General features: G+C 43.5%; 1 protein-coding gene across 2 annotated transcripts in view; it reads left to right on the top strand.

The window, feature by feature from the left end:
* Positions 1-14,175, top strand: part of PROM1 (prominin 1) — a gene marked incomplete at its 5' end in the record, with an annotated part of 105,632 nt that extends 91,457 nt beyond the window's left edge. The window contains 11 exons of one of the 2 annotated variants that reach the window (XM_082641367.1): positions 225-309; positions 1,860-2,006; positions 2,659-2,730; positions 3,737-3,829; positions 5,736-5,789; positions 6,398-6,478; positions 6,582-6,650; positions 9,152-9,244; positions 12,380-12,498; positions 13,293-13,317; positions 13,740-14,175. In XM_082641367.1, coding sequence (XP_082497493.1) covers positions 225-309; positions 1,860-2,006; positions 2,659-2,730; positions 3,737-3,829; positions 5,736-5,789; positions 6,398-6,478; positions 6,582-6,650; positions 9,152-9,244; positions 12,380-12,498; positions 13,293-13,317; positions 13,740-13,754 — 853 coding nt within the window. In that variant the 3' untranslated portion in view covers positions 13,755-14,175. The remainder of the gene's footprint in view (positions 1-224; positions 310-1,859; positions 2,007-2,658; positions 2,731-3,736; positions 3,830-5,735; positions 5,790-6,397; positions 6,479-6,581; positions 6,651-9,151; positions 9,245-12,379; positions 12,499-13,292; positions 13,318-13,739) is intronic. The other variant, XM_082641366.1, reaches the window with a different exon arrangement.
* Positions 14,176-21,988: the final 7,813 nt, after the last annotated feature.

Below are 21,988 nucleotides of genomic sequence, written 5' to 3'. Positions count from 1 at the left end.
AACATGGGACATTTAGTAAAACAGGGAACAAAGTCAGGAATGGTGGGCACCTGGGGGATTCGTGCAGCCACTGGTGATGGCCTTCTGTGTCGACACCAGATGCCACATCTGTGGTCACAGATTAAACAAAGACGAACAATTCGCCTTTCTCTCCATCCTTAGCAGTGGACAGAGGTAGCCACAACTGCCTTTCTGGATCCTGATTTCTCTGTTTATTCCCTCAGTGATTGCAAAGAAAATAAAGGCATTTATGCCACACTTAAGCTAGAGAACACCTACAATATCAGTGAACATCTCAGCATTAAAGAGGTGAGTAATTAGAACCAATCAGAAAATTGTCATTTCTTTACTAAATTCAGTTGTCTTTTTTTTTTTTGATGAAAGTCACATAAGATAAAAATTAACCATTTGAAAGTGACTTTAGTACATTTGCAAGGCTATGCAACTCTCACCTCTACCTAATTCCAAAGCATTTGCATCACCCCCGACCAGTTGACTTTCTTGAGGCATGAGTTTCTCTAGCAGATGATGGAAGATCCTCTCCAGGGGCCTCCCTGCAGACACTTCACAGGGAAAGAATTTATCCTTTGAGTGTCCCTGTTCCTGGAGGCACAAACCCCACTTGTTTCCCAGGGATACTGACTCTCCCAGACCAGCCATCCTTTTCTGTCACATCCCTGAGTGGGGATAAGAACCGTGGCCCACAGAGTCCTCACTCCTTATGAATGATGACTGTGGCCCCAGGGCTCCCAGATAGGCCTTTAACAAGAGACAGAGTGACAAGGATGGAAGGGAGAGAGGGAATGAATGACCTCTCCTCCTCCTTTGCCCAGACCGGCACCCAAGTCTTGAGTGTTCAGACACTAAGGAGAGATCCCTGTAGAGCACACTGGCTGGAGGAAGGGGCAAGGGGGCTTCAGCAGCCCAGGCCTAGGGCACCCTTAGCCTAGGCTGTGCCCACTCCCTCATACCTGGAGGCCTTCTGGCCTTCTCAGCTGTGCAGGAGAGAACCTAAGGAACCTTGTTTCTTCCGGGCTTCCGATATAGAAGCAATTACCGAGGAAAATCAAGGGGAGAAGTTGTTCCCCAAACGCCATGGCTTACCCACTGAGGCATCACAGAAGGCTTCCAGGGTTGCCATGAGGCCACAACAGCCTGATGATTTTCAGATGTGAAGAGGTTTATTTGAAAGCTGTATACAAATTTCAGATTCTCTTCCCTAAATACAGCTTGCATATATTTATAAATAAAATATAATTTTGCAAGCAAGCCCTAATCGATGCCCTCTACTCATTTACTCATTATGCCACGTGCCATTTTCTTGGTGCACCATGATGAGTATGGTGGGAGAGGCCCCAAATCATGAACCACGTTCCCGTTGATCTCAAGTCTCTCTATTACCCAAGTCCAGTGCATGCTGCCTCCTTCCCCTGGAAAGCAGCCTGCCCAGCCCCTTTCGGCATCTCTGTCTGTCAAGACTTGCTCAGAAGTCACCTCCTCTCTGTTGCCCTCCCCAGCCTCCTGCCTTGAAAGGCTCTGTCCCTGGTGTCCCAATGCATTTCATGTGCCTTTATCACGACACTGCCTCTTCCCTTTGAGATCTTTGAGGGTAGAGATGCAATATGATTTGGTTTTGCATTCCACCTCCTCACATAGTGCTTGGCATAGGGTGTAGCGAAGAAGGCAGGGAGGCGGGGAAGGAATGGGAGGGGAGAGAAGAGAACCGGGGAAGAAGCGCCAGTCAGGTACATGTGTATTTGTTTTGGCCTGTGTAATTTTATTGCTCTTTTAAAGCATTAAGTAGGTGATGTTTTTGGAGAAGAGTGGATTTATTTATATCTTTCCTTTTTATTATGCAGCATACCGGAAACATAAATAATAATTTTGAAAATATGAATATAAGAATTGACAATATAGTTCTGCTGGATGAGGCAGGAAGAAAAATCCTTAAGGATTTCGGTTCTTCGGGAATAGACAAAATAGACTACGGTGCCTTCATGGTTGCGGTATGACCCATATGTTCGCACTTGATCTTTTGGGGAAAAGTTAGGGCATCGTGTGTGTGTGTGTATAATATTTTTTGTTTGTTAGTTTTTTGTTTTTATTTTTGTTTTTTTATTGAGATGAGATTCACTCAACCTGAAATTAACTCTTTTACCAACTGAGCAATTCACTAGAATTTAGTATAATCACAATGTTATATAACTATCATCTCTATCTAGTTCCAAAGCACCTTCATCACCCCAAAAGAAAGCCCCGATCCCATTAAGCAACTGCTCCTCATTTCCCACTCCCAGCCCCTGGCAACCATCACTCTGTGTTCAGTTTCTATGAATTTACCTATTTTGGATATTTCATATGAACGGAATCATACAGTATGTGACCTTTTGTGTCTGATAACCTTAACTGGTCTGTTTCATGTATCCCAAGTTTTTTGAGATTCATGTACATTACAGCATGTATCAGTATTTTATTTCTCTTTATGGTTGAATACAAATAATACTGTATGTATAAATAAGAATGCAGATGTGTCTAGCCTTAGAGTGTCTAGCCTTACTTTATGGTTATGGACTCATGTTCACTCTGTTGCTTATTAAAATGCTGTTAAGGTTCAAAAATCCCATATCCATAACACAGCTTTTTACACCTCTTTTGTAGACTGGGAAAAATCCCACAAAAGTGAATCTTTTCTCATTTGCAAATGATCTAGAAGTAAAAGCCAACCCTTTGGTGAGTTCAAACGGTCTGGTTCAAGGCTGTCATTGTTGTAGATGGGAAATGTCAGTACCGTTCTTAGAGAAGCTATGGAAGAGGTTCCTTGTACCACAAGTAACCCTTGTTTAAACACGCCACTCTGTGCATGTTGAAAGTTCCCATCAGCAGCCATTGCCACATGGTGCCACAGTCCGTGAGCGTGTAAAGGTTCCCAGGGCAGCTTCGGGGTGCAGGCTCTTCCCAGCCTCTGTTCGTGGTGCTGCTGCCCTCACTGCTTTAGCACCGGACCTGCTTTCACTCCGTCCACCCCTCCACTGCCAAACACCTGTGCACACATTTTCTTGCAGTGCAGGGAATGGTAACTGAGGACATGGGAGGGAGATCCTGTTTGGTGCTTTGCTTCGCCAATAATGAGCGGATAAGGGAGGGCAAAGACACCATCCAAGCCCCATAAGCTTCCCCATTACCAGCTTCTCTGCTGGTTGGTGACTAATGGCTGTAACTGGTCCCTTTCACAAAGCAGCAGACCTGGACTCTGGGGGGAAGACCAGGATTTAAACCCTGAGTCAGCCTCTTCCTAGCTGTGGGAACTTAGGCACAATATTTCACCCCTATGTGCCTCAGTTTCCCCATCTGTTAAATGGAGGCAGTAGTAATGCTTGTTAGACGTTACTATACTAAAAACGGTTTAAGTGTGAGTTAAATAAAAGTTCTCAGTTGTTTGAGCCTTGGTTTTCTCATCTGTAAAATGGAGCTATAGCTACTGTAAAGCAGATTTACAGTGGCTTTATTATGGTGAAGTGAGAGAGAGAGAGAGAAGGCAGCCTCAGGCACTCAGAAAGAACTGATGCAGGTGGATTATTGCTGAGAGTTCATGGTTCCATGGTTTGAAGGAGGGTGTCTTGGCACCGTCCCTCCAAGTTCGTCATCATATAAGAAGGGCTGCATACTTCTGTCCTGATTAGAGAGAGTGCTCCAGAGTCTGGAAACAGCTACTAATGTTTATTTATTCTCTTTGTAGCCCCCAGGAAATTTGAAACAGACCCTGAAAAATAAAGCAGGAATCTTAAGAAATATTCACCGTGAGGAAATCATTCCTTTGCAAAAATTGATGGTAACAGTCAACAACCTTTGATATTTCGCTGTGACCTGGGCAAACTCTGTTTCACCTAGCCTAATGATATATTCATATGTCGCGCGTAGGTCAAATTTGGTTGACCTCAGGCTAAGAAATTGAGCTATTTTTAAAATAAATGATAGTAGCTGAGCTTTGAAGAGGACACATTTTCAATTTTCACCACAGATTTTCTGCCTTTTTGTTGCCTTTTTCCATTTGAGTGTGAACAGTTATTTTAAATCTGTGGTTGCCTCCTATGTTTTTCTCTCATTTCCATGGCCGTAAATAGGCTCCCCTAAGCCATGCAGCAGCTGAAGTGCTGGACTCACTCTTACTTAGTTTATTATTATCAGACTCTCTGTCTTCATACCCTGCCATGAAATATGTGAGGCAAGGCGATGTCCTTTCTTTCCACATTCATTTAGCCCTACTCCCTGTTCTGATGTTCTTTGCCCCTCTCTTCCGTCCAGCTTTCTCACTTTTCCTGTCTTTTCTTTCCTCTCTGCCTTCTGGCTTCTTTCCTAAATGCCAGAAAGGCAGTTTGTAACAGAGAAAGAACATGGGCTCTGGAGTCAGGTCGACCTGATTTCAAATCTTGCTTCTGCCTCTCCGAAGTCTTGTGGCTTTCAGTTTTCTCATCTAAAAATGGTGGGAAGGGTCCTTGCCTCACTCTTACCTGGCTCTTGGACATGAAGGATCTGACCTCCCAGAGGGACTCTGCAAAAAGGAGCCATCATTACTATGCTTGCATGTGGGAGGGTCATGTTTGCAGTCGTCAAGGGGAAGACTGCATGGGAACCAGGTTACAGAGTCAGCCTGCTCAGGTTTGAAGAAGCTTATTCGTCTGTTTGACTCCACCTGCAGAATCTTCTAGAACTAGTGTTTACCATCTCTCTCTTCATTTTTCCTCCTGCCTTTCTAATTCAGTGGAGTATTCACAAAGTCCTCCTCTACAATTTTCTTAATTTGTGTGCTGCACTCATCACAGTTCTCTCTCTGCTATACTTTATGCCTAGCACAAATATGTTAACATTTTAAGCTGGTGTTGACATGTTCCTTAAATCCTTTCCTTCAAGTAGACACAGGACTCCTTGGCCTTTTCAGAGTTGGGGCAACCTACAATTAGGCAAGTTGTTCTGTGGATGTGACCTACAATCTAAACCAGGGCTTAGCAAACTGGGGCCCTGAAAACTGCAGCCTGTGGGCCCCCTCCGGCCTGCTGTCTGTATTTATTTATTTACTTACTTATTTGTTTATTTATTTATTTTGGCCACGCCGTGCGGCATGCGGGATCTCAGTTCCCTGATCAGGGATCGAACCTGGGTCCCCAGTAGTGGAAGCTCAGAGTCCTAACCACTGGACCACCAGGAGTTCCTCTGCTGCCTGTTTTTACAAATAAAGTTTGACTGGAACACAGCCAGGCCCACCTAGTTTACAGATGATCTGTGGCTGCTTTTGGCTACAAGGGCAAAGTTGAGAGATTAGGACAGGGTATGGTCCACAAAGTCTACAGTATTTACTATCTGGTCCTTAACCGATAAAGTTTGCCAATTCCTCATCTAAACCATGCAAATCAAGCCACTCTTGTTGAACAGGTTTTACTGTAAACAATGCCTGCCACTTTGAGCAAACCTGATTCAAAAGCGTTTTGTGGCTACCTTACACATGGTGTGCTGCCCTTTGAAGCTCTAGAATATGTATCCCAATTTTCTTCTTCAGGTTTTCTTATACCCAAATAGGTGAGATGCATATTGTTCCTCGTGTCTGTTGTTTTTTCTCAAATGAAACTATTACAGAGTAAAGTCGGATTTGATGGCTGACTTATGGGTGGGGGGATACAAAGCATGTGATCTTGCAGCTTCACGTTATAGGTCAGGAAATGTGATCTGTGTTTATTCACCAGAGTGCTGTGCACCAAAAATTGAAGGAGCTTCAACAGAAAAGCAGTGGATTGGGGGTAAGGATTTGTTTTCTTTCTCTGTCTTGGGGTCTTGTTACAAAAGCACACACAGACTTTCAGAGATGTTGGGTTTTGCAGGTACTTTAAGTAAATCAAGTCTCAGTTATCCACCCATTTTAAACACCAGATTGGGTTTTCCCACCCTCTCCTTTCTACAAGGACTTCTGTAAATGAAGACCGCATCCTGGCATGTTATGTACACAAGAGAAAGCTGTTTTTGGATGTGTAGGATGCAAGTGTAGGTGGTACATCGGTCACTTTTACAGAAATAATTCTGCTTGACAAACAGCCTCCAAACCTCAGTACCTCAGTACCTTCCACACACAAACTTTCACACTAGAAAACCAGTACAGTGCCACCCTATCTGTGTTCCATTGGCCAAAGCAAGTCACAGAGCCAAGCTCACCATCATGGGGTGGGGATGTATACCCATCTCCTGGGAAGCCAAGCCAGGGAAGGTGTCACTAATCATGAACAGCTAGTAGAGTCTTAACTAGCAAGTCATTGGGGTGTGGGGCTGAGTTAACAGTACTCGCATCAATATACAAACTGTCTGATGAAATTCTTTTATCACTTGATACCGTGTCGACCGTTGTGTTTTCCAGGTGAAAGTGACCAATATCATTCTCTTTTTGGATTCTGCTCAGGACTTCATCACAAACCAAATCTCCACAATTATTGCTGAAGTAAGTTGTTATGCCAATAAGTGGGTGTGTGACCATAACTGCATGATTACAGAGGATGGTAGAGTCATTTTAATGGCTTTATTACTCTTTGATGTCTTTCCAGGAAAGTAAGAAGTATGGGAATACGATAATGAGCTACTTTGAACATTATCTGCAGTGGGTCAAGCTCTCTGTAAGTGGTTTATCATTGATGAACATAAGGGGGCTATGTCTTGGGATAGTCATTTTCTAGGATAAAATCAGGAGGAAATCAAATTAAATTCACAGAAATTAGACAGAAGGTAAGTAAAAGGACCTTGAATGTAGGAGCCACAAGTGGAGGCACCATAAGACTCAGCACAAGTGTGTCCATGCTGGGCAGCTTCCCGGGCCTGCCCACCGCGGACAGCATGCCCCTTGCATTCTCCCCAGGTTCCCTTTCCTCATTGCTGTAGGGATTCTGGTCTCCTCGACTGTGTCTCCCCTGGCAAACTGTGAGCTCCTTACGTTAGAGTCCATTTGCAGCTGTGGTTTGTACACGCCCTGGGCAGCACTGAACCTGCTATGTCATTGGTGTATCTGTCGATTAGGGGGCTTAAACAACAGGAGCTTATTTTCTCACAGTTCTGGAGGCTGGAAGTCCAAGATCAATGTGTCGGCAGGTTGGTTTCTTCTGAGGCCTGTTTCCTGGACTTGTCGGTGGCCGTCTTCCCCTTGTGTCCCCACGTGGTCTTCCTTCTGTGTCTGTGTCCAAATTTCTTTCATAAAGACACCAGTCCTATTGGATTAGAGTCATCTTAGTAACCTAATTTTACCTGAATTCCCTCTTTGAAGACCCTATCTCCATATACAGTCACATTCTGAGGTACGGGAGGTTAGGACTTTGACATGGGAACCTTTGGGGGACAAAATTCGGTCCATAAAGTTAAGTCTCCATGAATAAATCAGTAGAGAGAAGTGGAGGAGCAGAGTGAAGTTTCCAGTGGTGCACGCAACCAATGGAGAATTAGAGTATCTTTTCTCCACACCCTCTCCAGCATTTATTATATGTAGACTTTTTGATGATGATCATTCTGACTGGTGTGAAGTAATGCAACATTGTAGTTTTGATTTGCATTTCTCTAATAATGAGCGAGGTTGAGCATCTTTTCATGTGCCTGTTGGCCATCTGTATGTCTTCTTTGGAGAAATGTCTATTTAGGTCTTCTGTCTTTTTGGATTGGGTTGTTTGTTTTTTTTGTTATTGAGCTGTATAAGCTGTTTGTATATTTTAGAAATTAAGCTCTTGTTGGTCACATCATTTGCAAATATTTTCCCCCATTCCGTAGGTTGTCTTTTTGTTGTACTTATGGTTTCCTTTGCTGTGCAAAAACTTTTAAGTTTAATTAGGTCTCATTGGTTTATTATTGCTTTTGTTTCCATTACTCTAAGGAGAAGGGTCCAAAAACTATTGCTGCAATTTACGTCAAAGAGTGTTCTGCCTATGGTTTCCTCTAGGAGTTTTATAGTATCCAGTCTTACATTTAGGTCTTTAATCCCTTTTGAGTTTATTTTTGTATATGGTCTTAGAGAATGTTCTAATTTCATTCTTTTCATTTCTTTGTAGCTGTCCAGTTTTCCCAGCACCACTAATTGAAGAGACTGTCTTTTCTCCATTGTATATTCTTGTCTCCTTTGTCATAGATTAATTGACCATTAGTGCGTAGGTTTATTTCTGGGCTTTCTATCCTGTTCCATTGATCCACGTGTACCCTTAACCCACTTTTTATAAAACTAACAGTGAAAAAGCCTATAAAGAGAGTGTATACGGTTGTTTGAGCTTGGAGAAACATAATGTTATTAACATGGGTTGCCTTGTAAGGTAGAGGTGGAAGAAAAGGGGGAGGTGAGCCAACCAATAAAGGAAAAGAAATAAGATGCACTCCCCACCCCAGGAGCTAGCATCTAGCTTATTGTACTTACTCCAGAGTTTTTTGAATGAATGAATATAGTTTTCTTAAGCTGATGGGATTGGAGCATCTGTCTGTGATTCATTAAACTTGTTTAGTCTTACCTCAGTAATGAGTACTTTGCTTTCTGTCTTCTAAAACGAGGTCAGCAGATCCTGCCATTTTTGTAAATAAAGTTTTATTGGCACACAGCCACACCCATTTGTTCATATATTGTCTGTGGCTGTTTTCACCCCACCATGGCAGAGTGGAGCAGTTGCGACAGATACATCTCAGCTGAGCCTGCAAAGTCTAAAATATTTACTCTCTGGCCCTTTATAGAAAAAGTCTGCCAACCCCTGTTCTCAAATGTAGACTTATTCATTACCTAACTTTCCACTTTTTTCCCACATCCTTTGTCAGACTACAAAGGGGGCGGGTAAGAAACTCAGACTGAGGTACTGTGCTGACCACATATACTCTTTAAGTCTCTGCAGAGTCCAGCAAGATGCATCTTACTTTCCCAAATAACAAACCAGGGAACTAAAACCCGAGGCTCAGAGAGAATCGGGGTCTTCCTTTCAAGTACGTACTTTTTTATGTTGTAGAACTCATCCATAGAAATCAGCCCTCAGCTCCATATTCAGAGGGCCTAAGAATTCTTTTTGTGAACAGGCCAGAAGTGAATAGGGTGTTTAATTTTATTCTTGTGGAATTTTGTGGGTGTAGCTCTATCTAAGTTTGCCTGTTTTTCTTACCCCCATAGATCACTGAGCAAATGGCAGCCTGCAAACCAGTGGCCACCGCTCTAGATTCGGCTATTGATGTCTTTCTGTGCAGCTACATTATTGACCCCCTGGTAAGAATTTCATCTTTCAAAAGAAGAAAACACAATAAACTCATTATCTTTGATTTTTTTTTTCAGATGGTAGTTCACACTATAATATAAAATAGGTTTCTGCTTGGGTCTATTACAGTTGTAGAATCCAAGACCTAAGATCTAAAATGTAGATGAATGTGTTCTGACACTAATAAGCTAGAAAAGTCAAAGTCCTCGCTGCATATCTTCATTCCTTACTTGAATTTTATTTACAGAAGTCAAGAGACCCTCATGAAGAAAACTGTTTGTCTGAAATAATTAGAAAGGAACATCACTGGTGTGCAGATTGCCAATATTCCAAAGGACTCTTAGTGCAGCTATATATGTAACCCTAAAGCTATAGCAAACTTAGTTTAATTTTTGGGTTAACAGCCCTTTAAGATGTTACCACTGGGCTGGTAAGTTCCAGTTAACCAAGTTTATTCCTCAGGTCTGTTCACTCCTCAGTATACACTGACTCTCTCCATGAGTCAGTCCTCTCATTCCCTTCACTTAAAGCACCTCAGTGGCTTACTGTTAATATCACGGGAAGGATCAGGATCCTTAATGTTACGCTCTAGGCCCTGCATGATTGGGTACCTGCCCATTGGCACATTTTGTACTATTTGATCACTTTTCTCACTGTGCTTCAGTGTTTTCTTTCATTTCTTTATATACTCCAATAAAGATGTTAAAAAAAAATCTAGATTTCCCCACCCCAGGGCCTTTGCATATGCCAGTTCTGCTGCCTAGAAATTAGACACAAGCTCCTTCTCCCTCTCTCTCTCTCTCATTCTTCCCCTCTACACCCATACCCCACCTAGCTGACTCCTCTAGGTCTTATAATATAATGGTTGAGAACACAGACTCTGAATTCAAATTCCACTTCTATATTTTCTGAACTCCATGACGTGGAAAAATATCTTTTCTGAGCTTCTTCACCTTAATAGGGTTGTTTTGATGGTTCAAAGAGAGACTACATGGAAAGCCCTTAACACCTTTCCTGGTACATTAACACACTCCACAAATGTTCGCTGTTATTAGCTGTTGTTCCGTTTTCAGGTCTTAGCTCAAACATGCCTTTTTTTCTGGGAAGGTTTTCCTGATCTTCCCAACTACATTTGGCTCCCTTTTATATACTCCCATGGAACTTTCTGCTTTTCCTGTAGAGATGTTTTTGCTGTTTGTATTGTACATTGGTGTGGCTCTTTGGTAAGACCTGTCCGCCGCAACACACACTAGACTCTGAACTCCGTGAGCACGAGCTGTGTGTTCACTGCTGTGACCCTGTCATCTGGAGTGTTGTCTGGCACAGGCCGTAAGGATGATCAGATAGCTGCCTGTCACAGTACATTCAGATTTCTCTATCCGTCCATCTCTCTGTTCCATTATCACTTTTCTCTCTGGGAGGGACTTTTGTACCTGGATGGAAATGACCCTGCCACTTTCCCAGCCATGCAGATCCCCCGCCTTGGCCTCCTGGCTGCTTCCCTCCCCTCCTGACTTTGTACCCTTTTGTCTGCTGCTTGGAGGCCCTGCTGAGGGCTTTGATTAAAGCCCTCATTAGGGGAGCCCTAGATTAGTTAGGCTGGTTCATTCTGAACTGCTCTCCTTGTGCCCAGTCTCCACTGCCTGCCCTCAACCAGTCAGATCACCCAACTAGCAGGTGCATCTCCAAAACAATCGGGGACCACTGGAGGGGAGGCCTGGAGGATGCTCAGGAAGACTGTAGTCTAGAGCTTTGGAGCAGGTGATTTAAAGAGTAAGGAAGAGTTCTGGCCTTTGGCTCAGCCAGGAAAATAGACTCCTGGCTGGCAAACATGTTTCTTTTATATCTTGATTGTACCCAGAAGGATTGAGGCAGCTTCCAGTAAAAGGAATGCTTGTCATAAAGCTCTAAGCCTCTCAAAACAAGGTTGAAAGCGTAGAAATCTACCAATAAAAGAATATGTGGGAAAGGAAAACAAATTTACTGAAAATTCTGGGCCAAGTGATGCCACTCTGTCCAACGCTAAACTCAACCAGGAACAAAGCAGAAGTGCAGTGGCCGAGACATGAGGGTCTGGGCAGTTGTTTTTATGTCCGAGCTGCCTTTTACCTCCCAGTGGGCTGGGGAGGGCTGCTGGAGTGTTACAGGGTTATCCTAAGGCAGGGGCCGCAGACTTGAGCCTCTACTAGGATCTGGAAGGTTGTAGATTTACAAAACAGGCCAAGACCAGACGCTGGCTAGTGTCTGGTACCCAGAGAGCCATACTGGTTTTGCACAGCCATCTCTGTTCTGATTGGTGGGTCAGGTTAAATAATGTTGGGTATCACCCCTGTAAGAGCTAGTGGTATGGCCTGCAACAGACTGAGGACAGATATCCCTCTTGAAGGAAGAACCATCACTCAGCTCCAGCTGATGTTGCCTTGTGGGAATGAGGGCTCAGCATTACGAGTTCCGACTTGAGACTTTTCGAGAAAAGACGTAAAGCCAGGTTTCTGTGTGACATCTGACTTAGGAATATAGGCAGATGTCTTTTAAAAAATACTTTAACATTGCTTTCTAGGCAGAACAGGATTGAATTCAGCCCATGACTGTCCTTAAAGATTGGTTAAATTCATCATGGAACGTTTGTTGGGGGCATCGTTATATACCAAGCATTGCATCTGTTTTCTTCACACAGTAGTGTTATAGGATGAGGATGCTGCCAATCCCACTGTTCAGAGGCAGAGCAAAGCCAGGAAGTTTAGTGAACCACCCTCACATCAAAACAACTCAGAGAAGGATCTGAGCTCAGGCCTGCAGGCTGTCCATGCTCTTACGGCTGGCCTCAAAGGCAGGGGCCATCTAGTGGGATGGTTAGCTGTTGTTTGGGGGTGTCCTAGATGCTAAACCTTGCTTCAGCACTTGCTGCCTCTGTTCCTCATTTGTAAAATAAATATGACAATAGGATCTATTCAATGTTTTCAGAAAGATGGAATGAATTATAATAATAGGTAGCACTTCACACAGTGGCCGGCTTATCTTAAGTTCACAAAATTAGAATCCATTAAAAAAACTGCAAAATAAAGTTATTTTCCCCAAGCCAGTGTTGTTTTCCATTTCCCATCTTCAAGAATCTAATCCTCATGATTTTCCTTTTTCCCCCGCAGAATTTGTTTTGGTTTGGTATAGGAAAAGCTACCGCATTTTTACTTCCGGCTGTCATTTTTGCTGTAAAGCTGGCTAAGTACTACCGTCGAATGGATTCTGAAGATGTATATGACGATGAGTAAGTAGACAAGAGGCTGGGGAATCATTTTCTAAGTGGCGCTACCTTCCAAGCACTTGCTAAAGAATGGCTCTGATGCGATTAAACTTGATTTTTTTATGATTACAACTATATGACATTCTTTTTTTTAATTTATTTTTTTATACAGCAGGTTCTTATTAGTTATCCATTTTATACATATTAGTGTAATAGGTCATCCATATTCAGATGAAATTTTTGTACTGGTTTTCTTGTGCTTATTTTAACTTTTTTTCCCCTTGTTTAATCATCTCAGCTTCCTTAACCAGCTTTCTTATTTCTTGTTTGCAGTTCCTCTGTCTCAGGGACTTGGCACTTTACTTTATAACTGTTTTTACTAGTTTTCGTTTTGGCTCCGTGGTCCACCCTTCACTCTGTGCCTGGTGAACTTGTATTCAAAATGTGTTCATTTTGGGCTTCCCTGGTGGCGCAGTGGTTGAGAGTCCGCCTGCTGATGCAGGGGACGCGGGTTCGTGCCCCCGTCTGGGAGGATCCCACATGTCGCGGAGCGGCTGGGCCCATGAGCTATGGCCGCTGAGCCTGCGTGTCTGGAGCCTGTGCTCCGCAATGGGAGAGGACACAACAGGGAGAGGCCCGCGTACCCCCCCCCAAAAAAAAGTGTGCGTTTTGACTTCATTTACCTCCTTCTTAATATGTGTTTCTCCTGAATTTGCTTTTTCAGCATCTGTATTAGAGTAAAAAGGTGGGGGGATGCAGCTGTTGAGCTGTAATTGTAATTGAAAAATCATTTTATCTCCCTTTTTTGTGTTTTATAGTGTTGAAACTATACCCATGAAAAAAGTAAGCCTTTTCTTTTTTAAGCCATATTTCTAAGGTGGGACTGGGGAGGGCTTTATTATTAGGTGACAAACTTTTAAAACTAAAATAATAACATTAAATTACATAACAACAACAAATATGACTGGATAAAAATAAATGCTGATGCCTCTTAAAATGAGAGCTGGCACATGGAGAATGCCGAAGAAATCCTTGTTGAATGAATGAAAATTGTCTACGTTAAATTTATTAATATATAAAATGTTTGTTTGGATCTTTGGTTTTTTAAAGGGAAGAAAATGTAAATATACTTTTTTACTTTCTTTATAGATTTAACGAATTGTTATATACTTTTTACGACCATTACATTGTCTTTGTAATCCATGATGTAAATGCTTCATCTTAGAAATAACATGGTGTTTTTGGTGCATTTATTTTTGTTACAGTATGGAAAATGCTAATACTGGTTCTTGTAGACATCAAGCCTCCAGTATGGAAAATGCCAATATTGGTTCTCATAGACATTGACGCACCCAGACAAATTGAACAAAGTTTTTAAACAGCTCCAACTGCATCAGTTCATGACCTGCAGCATCTCCAAATATTGGGAAAGAAACCTTCCGTTCAGGAGCTTACAGAGTTCAGTGAGGTCACATGGAATATGCACTGACCGGCCTAAGAGTGGAAAGCGCGCACGCCTATTTTTTAGAAGTTTTGCTTTAATCTTCTGAGCCTTCTATGAAAATTTAAATATGTAAAACATTCATGATTTCCCAGTTTAGCCTTTGGAGCAAGACAGGAATTTGGGCACATTTCATCCAATGGGAACTTCGACTCTTAGTTAGAGAAAGTCCAGAAAATAGCAGATTTGTGTGTGAACAATAAAAGAATGATTTCAGAATTATGACTCTAATCTTCTTATTGAAAAATAGATCTAAACTACAGATGTCAGTGAAGTCTCTGTATTATTTTCTTAGAGCGGCTGTAACACATCACACAAACTGAGTGGCTTAAAGCAACGTGTTCTCGAACTTTTATGGAGGCTGGACGTCTGAAATCAACACGTCAGCAGAGTTGGTTCCTCCCAGAGAGCCTGAGGGAGAGTCTGTTCCGGGCCTTTCTCTGAGATTCCAATGATTGCTGCCAATCCTTGGCCTTCCTTGGCTTGTAGATGTATCACTCCAGTCTCTGCCTCTGTCTTCATATGGAGCTTCTCTTTGTGTGTGTGTCCCAATTCCCCTTATCTCCTAAGGAGACCAGTCACTGGGTCAGGGCCCATCCTAAGCAAGAATGACCTCACCTTCATTTCATTGTATCTGCAAACAACCTATTTTCAAACATTCACAGGTTCTAGGTGAACATAAATTTGGTGGCGGGGTGGGCGGGGCGGAGATTATTCCCCCCCTGACACACACAGTCACCCAGTAACAATAGCAAATAGCCAAAGAGATAGAGAAGTGGACACGAAAGAAAGTGACACTGTACACACAGAAATTAAGGTAAATTACCAAAATCAGAAATGGCAGAAAATTAAAAAATGTTAGTAGACATACACAAAATAGTGACTCATTCCCCTCTTAATTTTAACCTTTAAGATTTGTCTGTATCTAAGAGCACATTAATAACCCACTGCATGTGTCAATCAATTGTCTCTGCATCTAACCCAGTGATGCCAGCCCCTGCTACACAATGGATTCACCTGAGGGGGGATCTTTTTAAAAATACTGATGTTTGGGTCCCATCCCAAGAGATTCTTATGTAGTTGGTTAGGGATGTGGCTTGAGCATGTGGATTTAAAAATTTTCCCAGGTGATTCTGATGTACAGCCAGGGTTGAGAAACACGGCCTCTGGTTAATTAAATCAGAATTTCTGAGGTGTATCCCAGGTAATTCTCATGTGTAATCTGGGTTGAGAATTACTGATACAGCTTCTACACGCATTTCTTCTGATTTATATATATATTCATTGATCATCTACTATGTCCCAAGCACTGTGCAAGACACTGGATGGGGGAGAGGTGAGCTAACAGACTAGATCCAGCCTCCTAGGAGCTCAGTGTCAGTGGTGGAAACCAAGACGACCCATTTGATGAGTATATGAGAGACACAGAAGGCTGTGGGGTGGTGGAAGTCAGGGGAGGGTTCCTGCAGTTGAATTTCTGAAAAATATGTGCACGAAAAACCTATGACACATTTAACAAATCTGTTTCTTATGAAGGTTCTGTGCCTTTCACTTCTCCCCTCCTGTAATCCTCACTGCATCCCTATGAGGTCAGCAGTTTTAGTTCTAATTATAAACGAAGTAGCCTGAAGCTTACAGAAGTGAGTTGTCCAATATCACCCAGCTCCTAAGTGTTTGGGTCAGAAGATGATCCAGGTCCCCCAGATTCCATAGCTCCTGGCTCTCTTGTTGAATCTATTCCGTTAGCACTAACCTTAGTGCTCTGTTGCCTCTGCTTAGTCACGCTGGCTTTGCATCTTTTGTAAAAGAATGTTGCCTACAGCCTGAAATATACAGGATAGCCCCTTCTCAAGGCTCTGACCTTTAGAGGTGTAACACTTTGCCATTCATATAGAGATAAACAGAGAATGATATCTGTCCTGTTGTGAGGTTTATAGGAACATTGTGACCAGACCTGTAAGAACAAAGGATCCCAGCACCAAAAAGTTTGCAACAATCAGTGCACCCCTTCCCCTTTTAGTGTAAAACAAGCCTGAATTCTAACTCGGGTAAAATGGTTCTCTGAGGCACTAATCCGCCATCTTCTGGGTCTGCTGCTTTCCGAATAAAGTCGCTTTTCCTTGCCTCAACAGCTCCTATCTTGATTTATTGGCCTGTCCTACAGCAAGCAGTACGAGCTTGGACTCAGTAACAACGTCACAAGCTAGGGTGGGTTTTAGCACAGACTGCTTACTGACAACCTCTCAAACTAAAACCACCAGAGAGCTGTCTGGTGTTCTCTAATGATGAAACGCAGTATCAATCAGTGCTACTCAAAGTGTGGCCTGAGGACCAGAAGGATCACCTGGGGAGCTCAAAAAAGGATAATTCTGACTCCACCCCAGATACCCTGGATCACAGTATCTGAGGGTGAGGCCCAGAAATGTGTATTTTAACAAGCTTTCCAGATGAGTCCAAAGTACATAAAGTTGGCCAAGCGTACTTCAAATCACCCTGACGGAAAAGATCATTTAGAAACTAGCTTTCGTCCAAGAAATGTGGCTAAGCCCCAGTGCAAACTACAGATTTTTGGTGCCTATGTAAGGGCTGTAGGGGAAAAGGGAGAAGGTGGAGCCAGTCCTGAGAGCATGTTCACGGCTAACCACCAGGCCCAAACCCACCATCCATCCATCTGAAATGCCTGTTTCCACTCCCATCTTCCTGAAGAAGGGGCTCCTGCACACCTTCATTCCCTCCCTGAAACGCCACTGCCATCACGTCAGATCAGTGACACCCACCACTTCTCCTCCCTCTTCTAAATGAGAATTTACTCTTGCTCTCTCTCCCCAGCAAGATCTCAAACCCTTGTGTACAAAGCCCAGGTCTTGAGTTCCTTTGAGTCCCCATAGCCCTTTAGAGTGTTAACCACAATTTCAGAAATGGACACCTGATTAGAGAGGTGTTTATTTGGGGTTTGTTAGGAGTGCATCCCAGGAGACACAGATTAAAGATGTAACCAAGCAGGACCCTATGGGACCTTGCCAGGACAGTCACCCCTACCCCACCATGTCCTCTGCCTGCCTCTTGTTTGTAGAAAAACTTTAGTCTCCTTGGCCTTCCCCAAGTTGCAAATAATAAATGTAATCAGATAAGTGAGAAAATGCAGAAACAAAGGAAAATAGTCAAGCAAAACAAAATAATAATTGTTTAGCAATTAAACAAAGTGTATGACCTTTAGTTCCTCCCCAGGGGCTCTAGATAATATTCTGAGCCATGTCCTTTGAGCTGTTTTGCAGAGACTGAAACCCCCACCAGGCAGAAGAAGTTAACTGTGTGCTGCCCACAAGCCCATAGACCCGAGACCAGTTGGAACCAGAAGGTTGATGATGTTGACTCCTGATGACCTCACCACCAACTAGTCAGAAGAATGTCCATGAGCTGATGACACAGCCTGCAACCCTCTCCCTCACCCTGTCTTTGAAAACATTTCCTGCCATTTGGGAGTTCAGGTCTTTTAAGCACTAGCTGCCTGGACTCCTTGCTTGGCACCTTGCAATAAATGCTGCACTTTCCTTCACCACAGCTGGTGTTAGTAGATTGGCTTTACTGCACACGGGTGAGCAGACCCAAGTTTGGTTTGATAAGAAAGGAGCACTTGAATTGTGTTCCACCAGACTAGAAAATAAGGGAAGATAATAAAGGCATAAAAACACATGGTGACATAAAGTTGTTTGTCAGGAATTAGAATTGGAGCTGGCAAGAAGTAAAGGTGCTTGTTCAGGAAGGATTGGTTGGGGTTTGAATGAATACAGTGTTGTGAGGGGCAGAGGGGATTTTGAAACTACAAGGTTGCAACTGGCAGCTGCTAGCAGATAATGTTTGCAAATGTAATGCTGGTGGTATCCTTGAGTTTGATACCATTCAGAGAAAATTCAACTTCTCAGGGACACAGGAACATGTCTGAAACTGCAACCACAAAGTCCACCCAGCTCCATTTTGGATGCCTGAACCACAGTTACTCCATTTCGATATTTAAATGATCTTAAATATGTCATCAAGAGGCAGTATGGACTGATACTGGATTGGACTCAGAGACCTCAGTTCAAAAGTGCTCTCCCTTGAGAACCAACTCAAGCTCCTTTAGCCTCACTCCCAGCTCTGTTAAATGGGGAGGGGATTACGCCCACCTCATTTGGGTGGATGTGATGGTCATCATGATGGCTAGCACTGAGTAGGCTCAATAAAGGAGAGCTTATGTCACCTGCCAGTGACATGGTAGGCTTTCAATATATAGCAGATGATGTTTCTTTTTGAGGCAGTGAACTCCTTGTCACTGGGTGTTCAAGGAAGGCTGGTCAAGCTATCCTACCTGTGAGATGCCATGAAGAGGTGTCTCCATTCAGTTCAAAGAGGAAAGGGAAGGGAAGGTGGAACAGTAGGGAGTACCAGGATCTATCTCCCCACTTGAAAATGAATTGCACAGGCAGAATCTGTCTGCTATAACTATTATGGAACCCTGGAGTCTATTGAAGGCTGCCAAATTCCAGAGGAAGTCTTGGATGGTAAATTATGGTTCATTTCAGTCAATTTCAACTCTAAGCTCTGTAGCCACTACCTATTCCCCCACCCCACTCCGATGGCAGCCAGTCAGTGGTGCATGAGTTCCTGGAGTAGCTTGCACACAGACACTGAGGGCAAGAGTGGGCATTAAGGACCCTGTCCTTCAGAAACTGGAGGTCTGTGTTCTGATCCCTGGTCATTGCTTCTAATCACAGAGGTGCGGATGCAGAAGTGAGCGGCCCTGGCTTCACTCCCTCTGAGGGCCAGCTGCATTAACGCTCACCTTGTCTGGCTATATGGTAGTCCACAGTGCTGATAGCACAGTCTGTCCAGCAACCTTTTCCAGCCACGTCTTTCAACGTTCCTTCTACCTCTGGATGATGCCACCAGCTGAGCATGAGAAGGAATTGGAAACGTCTGTGGCATGTCGTGTTCATTAGCCCACTGTCAGGGGCCCTTTGCTGCCAGTGGCATGGCATCTATGACCATAAATGAACCAGATTTCCAAAAATACGGCAGAGCTTTGTCTCAAGTGCTACTATGGTGTGGCCCAAATCTGCCACTTGCACAGAATGGCAATTCCAGTTAGGGGGTTAAGTGTCAAAGGCCATTAGAAGCCATAAGTAGGGACTTCCCTGGTGGCATAGTGGTAAAGAATCCGCCTGCCAATGCAGGGGAACGGGTTTGAGCCCTGGTCCAGGAAGATCCCACATGCTGTGATGCAACTAAGCCCACGAGCCACAGCTACTGAGCCTGTGTGCCACAACTACTGAAACCTGCATGCCTAGAGCCCATGCTCCGCAACAAAAGAAGCCACTGCAATGAGAAGCCTGCTTACCGCAATGAAGAATAGCCCCCGCTCTCCACAACTAGAGAAAGCCTGCTCACAGCAACGAAGACAAAATAATAATAATAATAAATAAATAAATAAACAAATTTATTTTTAAAAAAAAAAAAGAAGAAGAGGCCGTAAGTAGCCATGAGATGGCAGCAGAGGACACGTGTTGTCTATTTGCCAGAAAAGGACAAGGCTCACCCTTAGAGCTGTAAGGGTCCCCATTTACCTTCAGAAAGACAGATGAACTACTGGCAGTACCACATCCTGATAGCCATTCCAGTCCCCTTGCACACAGATGTAAACCTTCCACCCAGTGGACTCCATCAGTTTTTAGTTGGGATGAGCCTTCCATAAACCAGACCCAAGCATCGTCAGGGCTTCCTGGGAGACATCTCCAGGTAGCCAAAACTTGGTCACGAGAGTAACCAAGGGAGATACAATGGATCCTGAAGGATATGGCCTCAACCTTCTTGTGTGAAGAGCACTCATCTGTGGGACCAGGCTAGATGCTCTGGAATGTTCCATTTTCATTTTCTATGAGAAATCTGTTTGCCTTTCCAACTCTGCCTTTAACATCTGAGGAGACCAATGCCGGATGGGGATCCCTGGACACAATGATATCTGGCTGCCCTTTCTAAGGCCCTTGGTCCCTACAGGTTCCCAAGAGCAGGGCAGGAGCCATTGTTTTTAAGTGGGGTATTGCTGGGAACTGTGTCTCCAAGAAGCCAGTACCCCAAGGGCAGACTGGGCAGAGACTACCTTCTGCAGCAAAGCTTGCAGTATCAGAGAGCCAGTTTTCACCAAATCCTTGGGGTTTACAGGGCCCCAGCATAGGTAGCTTGTGGGAACTCGAGCACACCTGCTACCCAGGTCCCCAGGCATAGTTGGAAGATTTTCTGGTCACTTTGTACACAAGGCTCAACAAAATACCTGGATGAAGCCCACATTGTCTCCTGTTCCCAAACAGCCCCACTGAGTCCGGGCTTCCTACGTGGGTTGTGAGGTCTTTAGGGTAACTTTTTCTTCACTGTCTCAGGAATCAATCTTTGAGCCTCAGTCCCCGGGACTCCCAAGAATTGACTTGGTGGCTGATGCCTGAAATCCTCAGGACTGCTGAGTGCGCCCTCCACCCTGCTTCGACATTAGCCAGAGTCTATTCCGAAGCTGCCACCACCTGCCCTTCATGGGAGCCTCTCAGCAGGAAAGCATCCACGTAGTTATCTCCTGAAGGGAGAAAGCCTTGTCCAGTTACTTGGCTCACCCACTGACGACAAATACTAGGACAGTACATATGTTTTGGACATCCAAGTGATCTTCCAAGCAAACCGACCTTTGACACTTGGTACCAAAGAGGCTGAGAAAAAGGCATTAGCCATGTCCAAGGCAGAACACTGACAGAATGTATAATATTTAGCTACAAGTAGACAAAGTTGAGAGGCTGGGGCTGTAGAGGCAACACCTGAATTTTGTTGGCTATAATTAACTGTGGAAACATTCATTTTGGACTTCATGTGAGGAAGAAATGACCTTCCAGTGTGTTAAGCTCCCGAGATTTGGGGCTTTATTTGTAACAGCAACTGCATTACCCATTTATACACTCTACTACATCAGTAAATATTTGTCAAATTAATTGAATGAATGGATTTAAACTGATGGCATTGAACTATATCATCTCTCACATACACTCCTCCTCTTACATTCAGAGATTCAAAGTTTATTTGAACGTTGGGCCAGTTTGGACACTGGGCCAATTATTGACCTTTTTAACAACAATATCACTGTCTGCAGGAAGGATTTAAAAATGCCTGAGAAGTGCATTGGGGTAAGGGGTCTAAGTGCTTTGAGTTTAACAGCTAAGAAATATGTGAGCACAAAAAATCCCTTGCTGTGTGTCTGGTTGCAAATATATGCAGGTTTCTGAGCTCCACAGTGATGGCAATTTATAATCAGCATAAAGAAACCCTTTGAAGGACTTTTTTCTGCCTGGAGAGCTCAAGTCTGAGGCCATCCTGGAGGCAGCCGGGGAGTCTTGTGTCTGTTCTTTAACAATATATATTTTATGTTCCCCTGAAGTCATGTATCCATCACTGTTTTAGAAATCAGATTTGGAGAAGACTTCAGACCTGCTAAAGATAGTGACCATTTTATGCAAAGGCATATATCCTCATCCTTCTCCAGCCTTTGAATCATTCACCCTGCACCCACACCTCCCAGGAGCATCTGTTCTCTTTCTGCCTCTCCTTCCTTTCTCAGTCCCCGGGCTGTGAACTGAAGTCTTACCAGGATTTTCTATGTGCAGTTCTATCTCCTGAATTTTTTTTCAAGAATCCTGCACTCATTTGCTCTCAGGCTTAATCTGGGGTTGTGGTGCCACAAAAAGATGAAAAAAAATATTTTTCTATCAGAGGAGAAAGTATACTGTAACTGGAGTAGGAGATCTGGGTGCAGCTGAAAGGATGGCGTTCTGAGACTTTAGGGAAGTCCCATAAGTCACTTTTCTCATCTTTATTTTAAGCATAAAAGCCACTCCTTACAGCGTTGTTATAAAAATCTAATGTAATAATATACAGTGAAAGCATAACAATGACATGGTGCTATGTGAATGTGTAGTCTGATTATCACTCAAGTAGAAAAGA

The sequence above is a fragment of the Mesoplodon mirus genome, assembly GCF_964341445.2.
Source record: "Mesoplodon mirus genome assembly, chromosome: 2".
Lineage (NCBI taxonomy): Eukaryota > Metazoa > Chordata > Mammalia > Artiodactyla > Ziphiidae > Mesoplodon > Mesoplodon mirus.
This window is presented reverse-complemented; position numbering and strand designations above follow the sequence as displayed.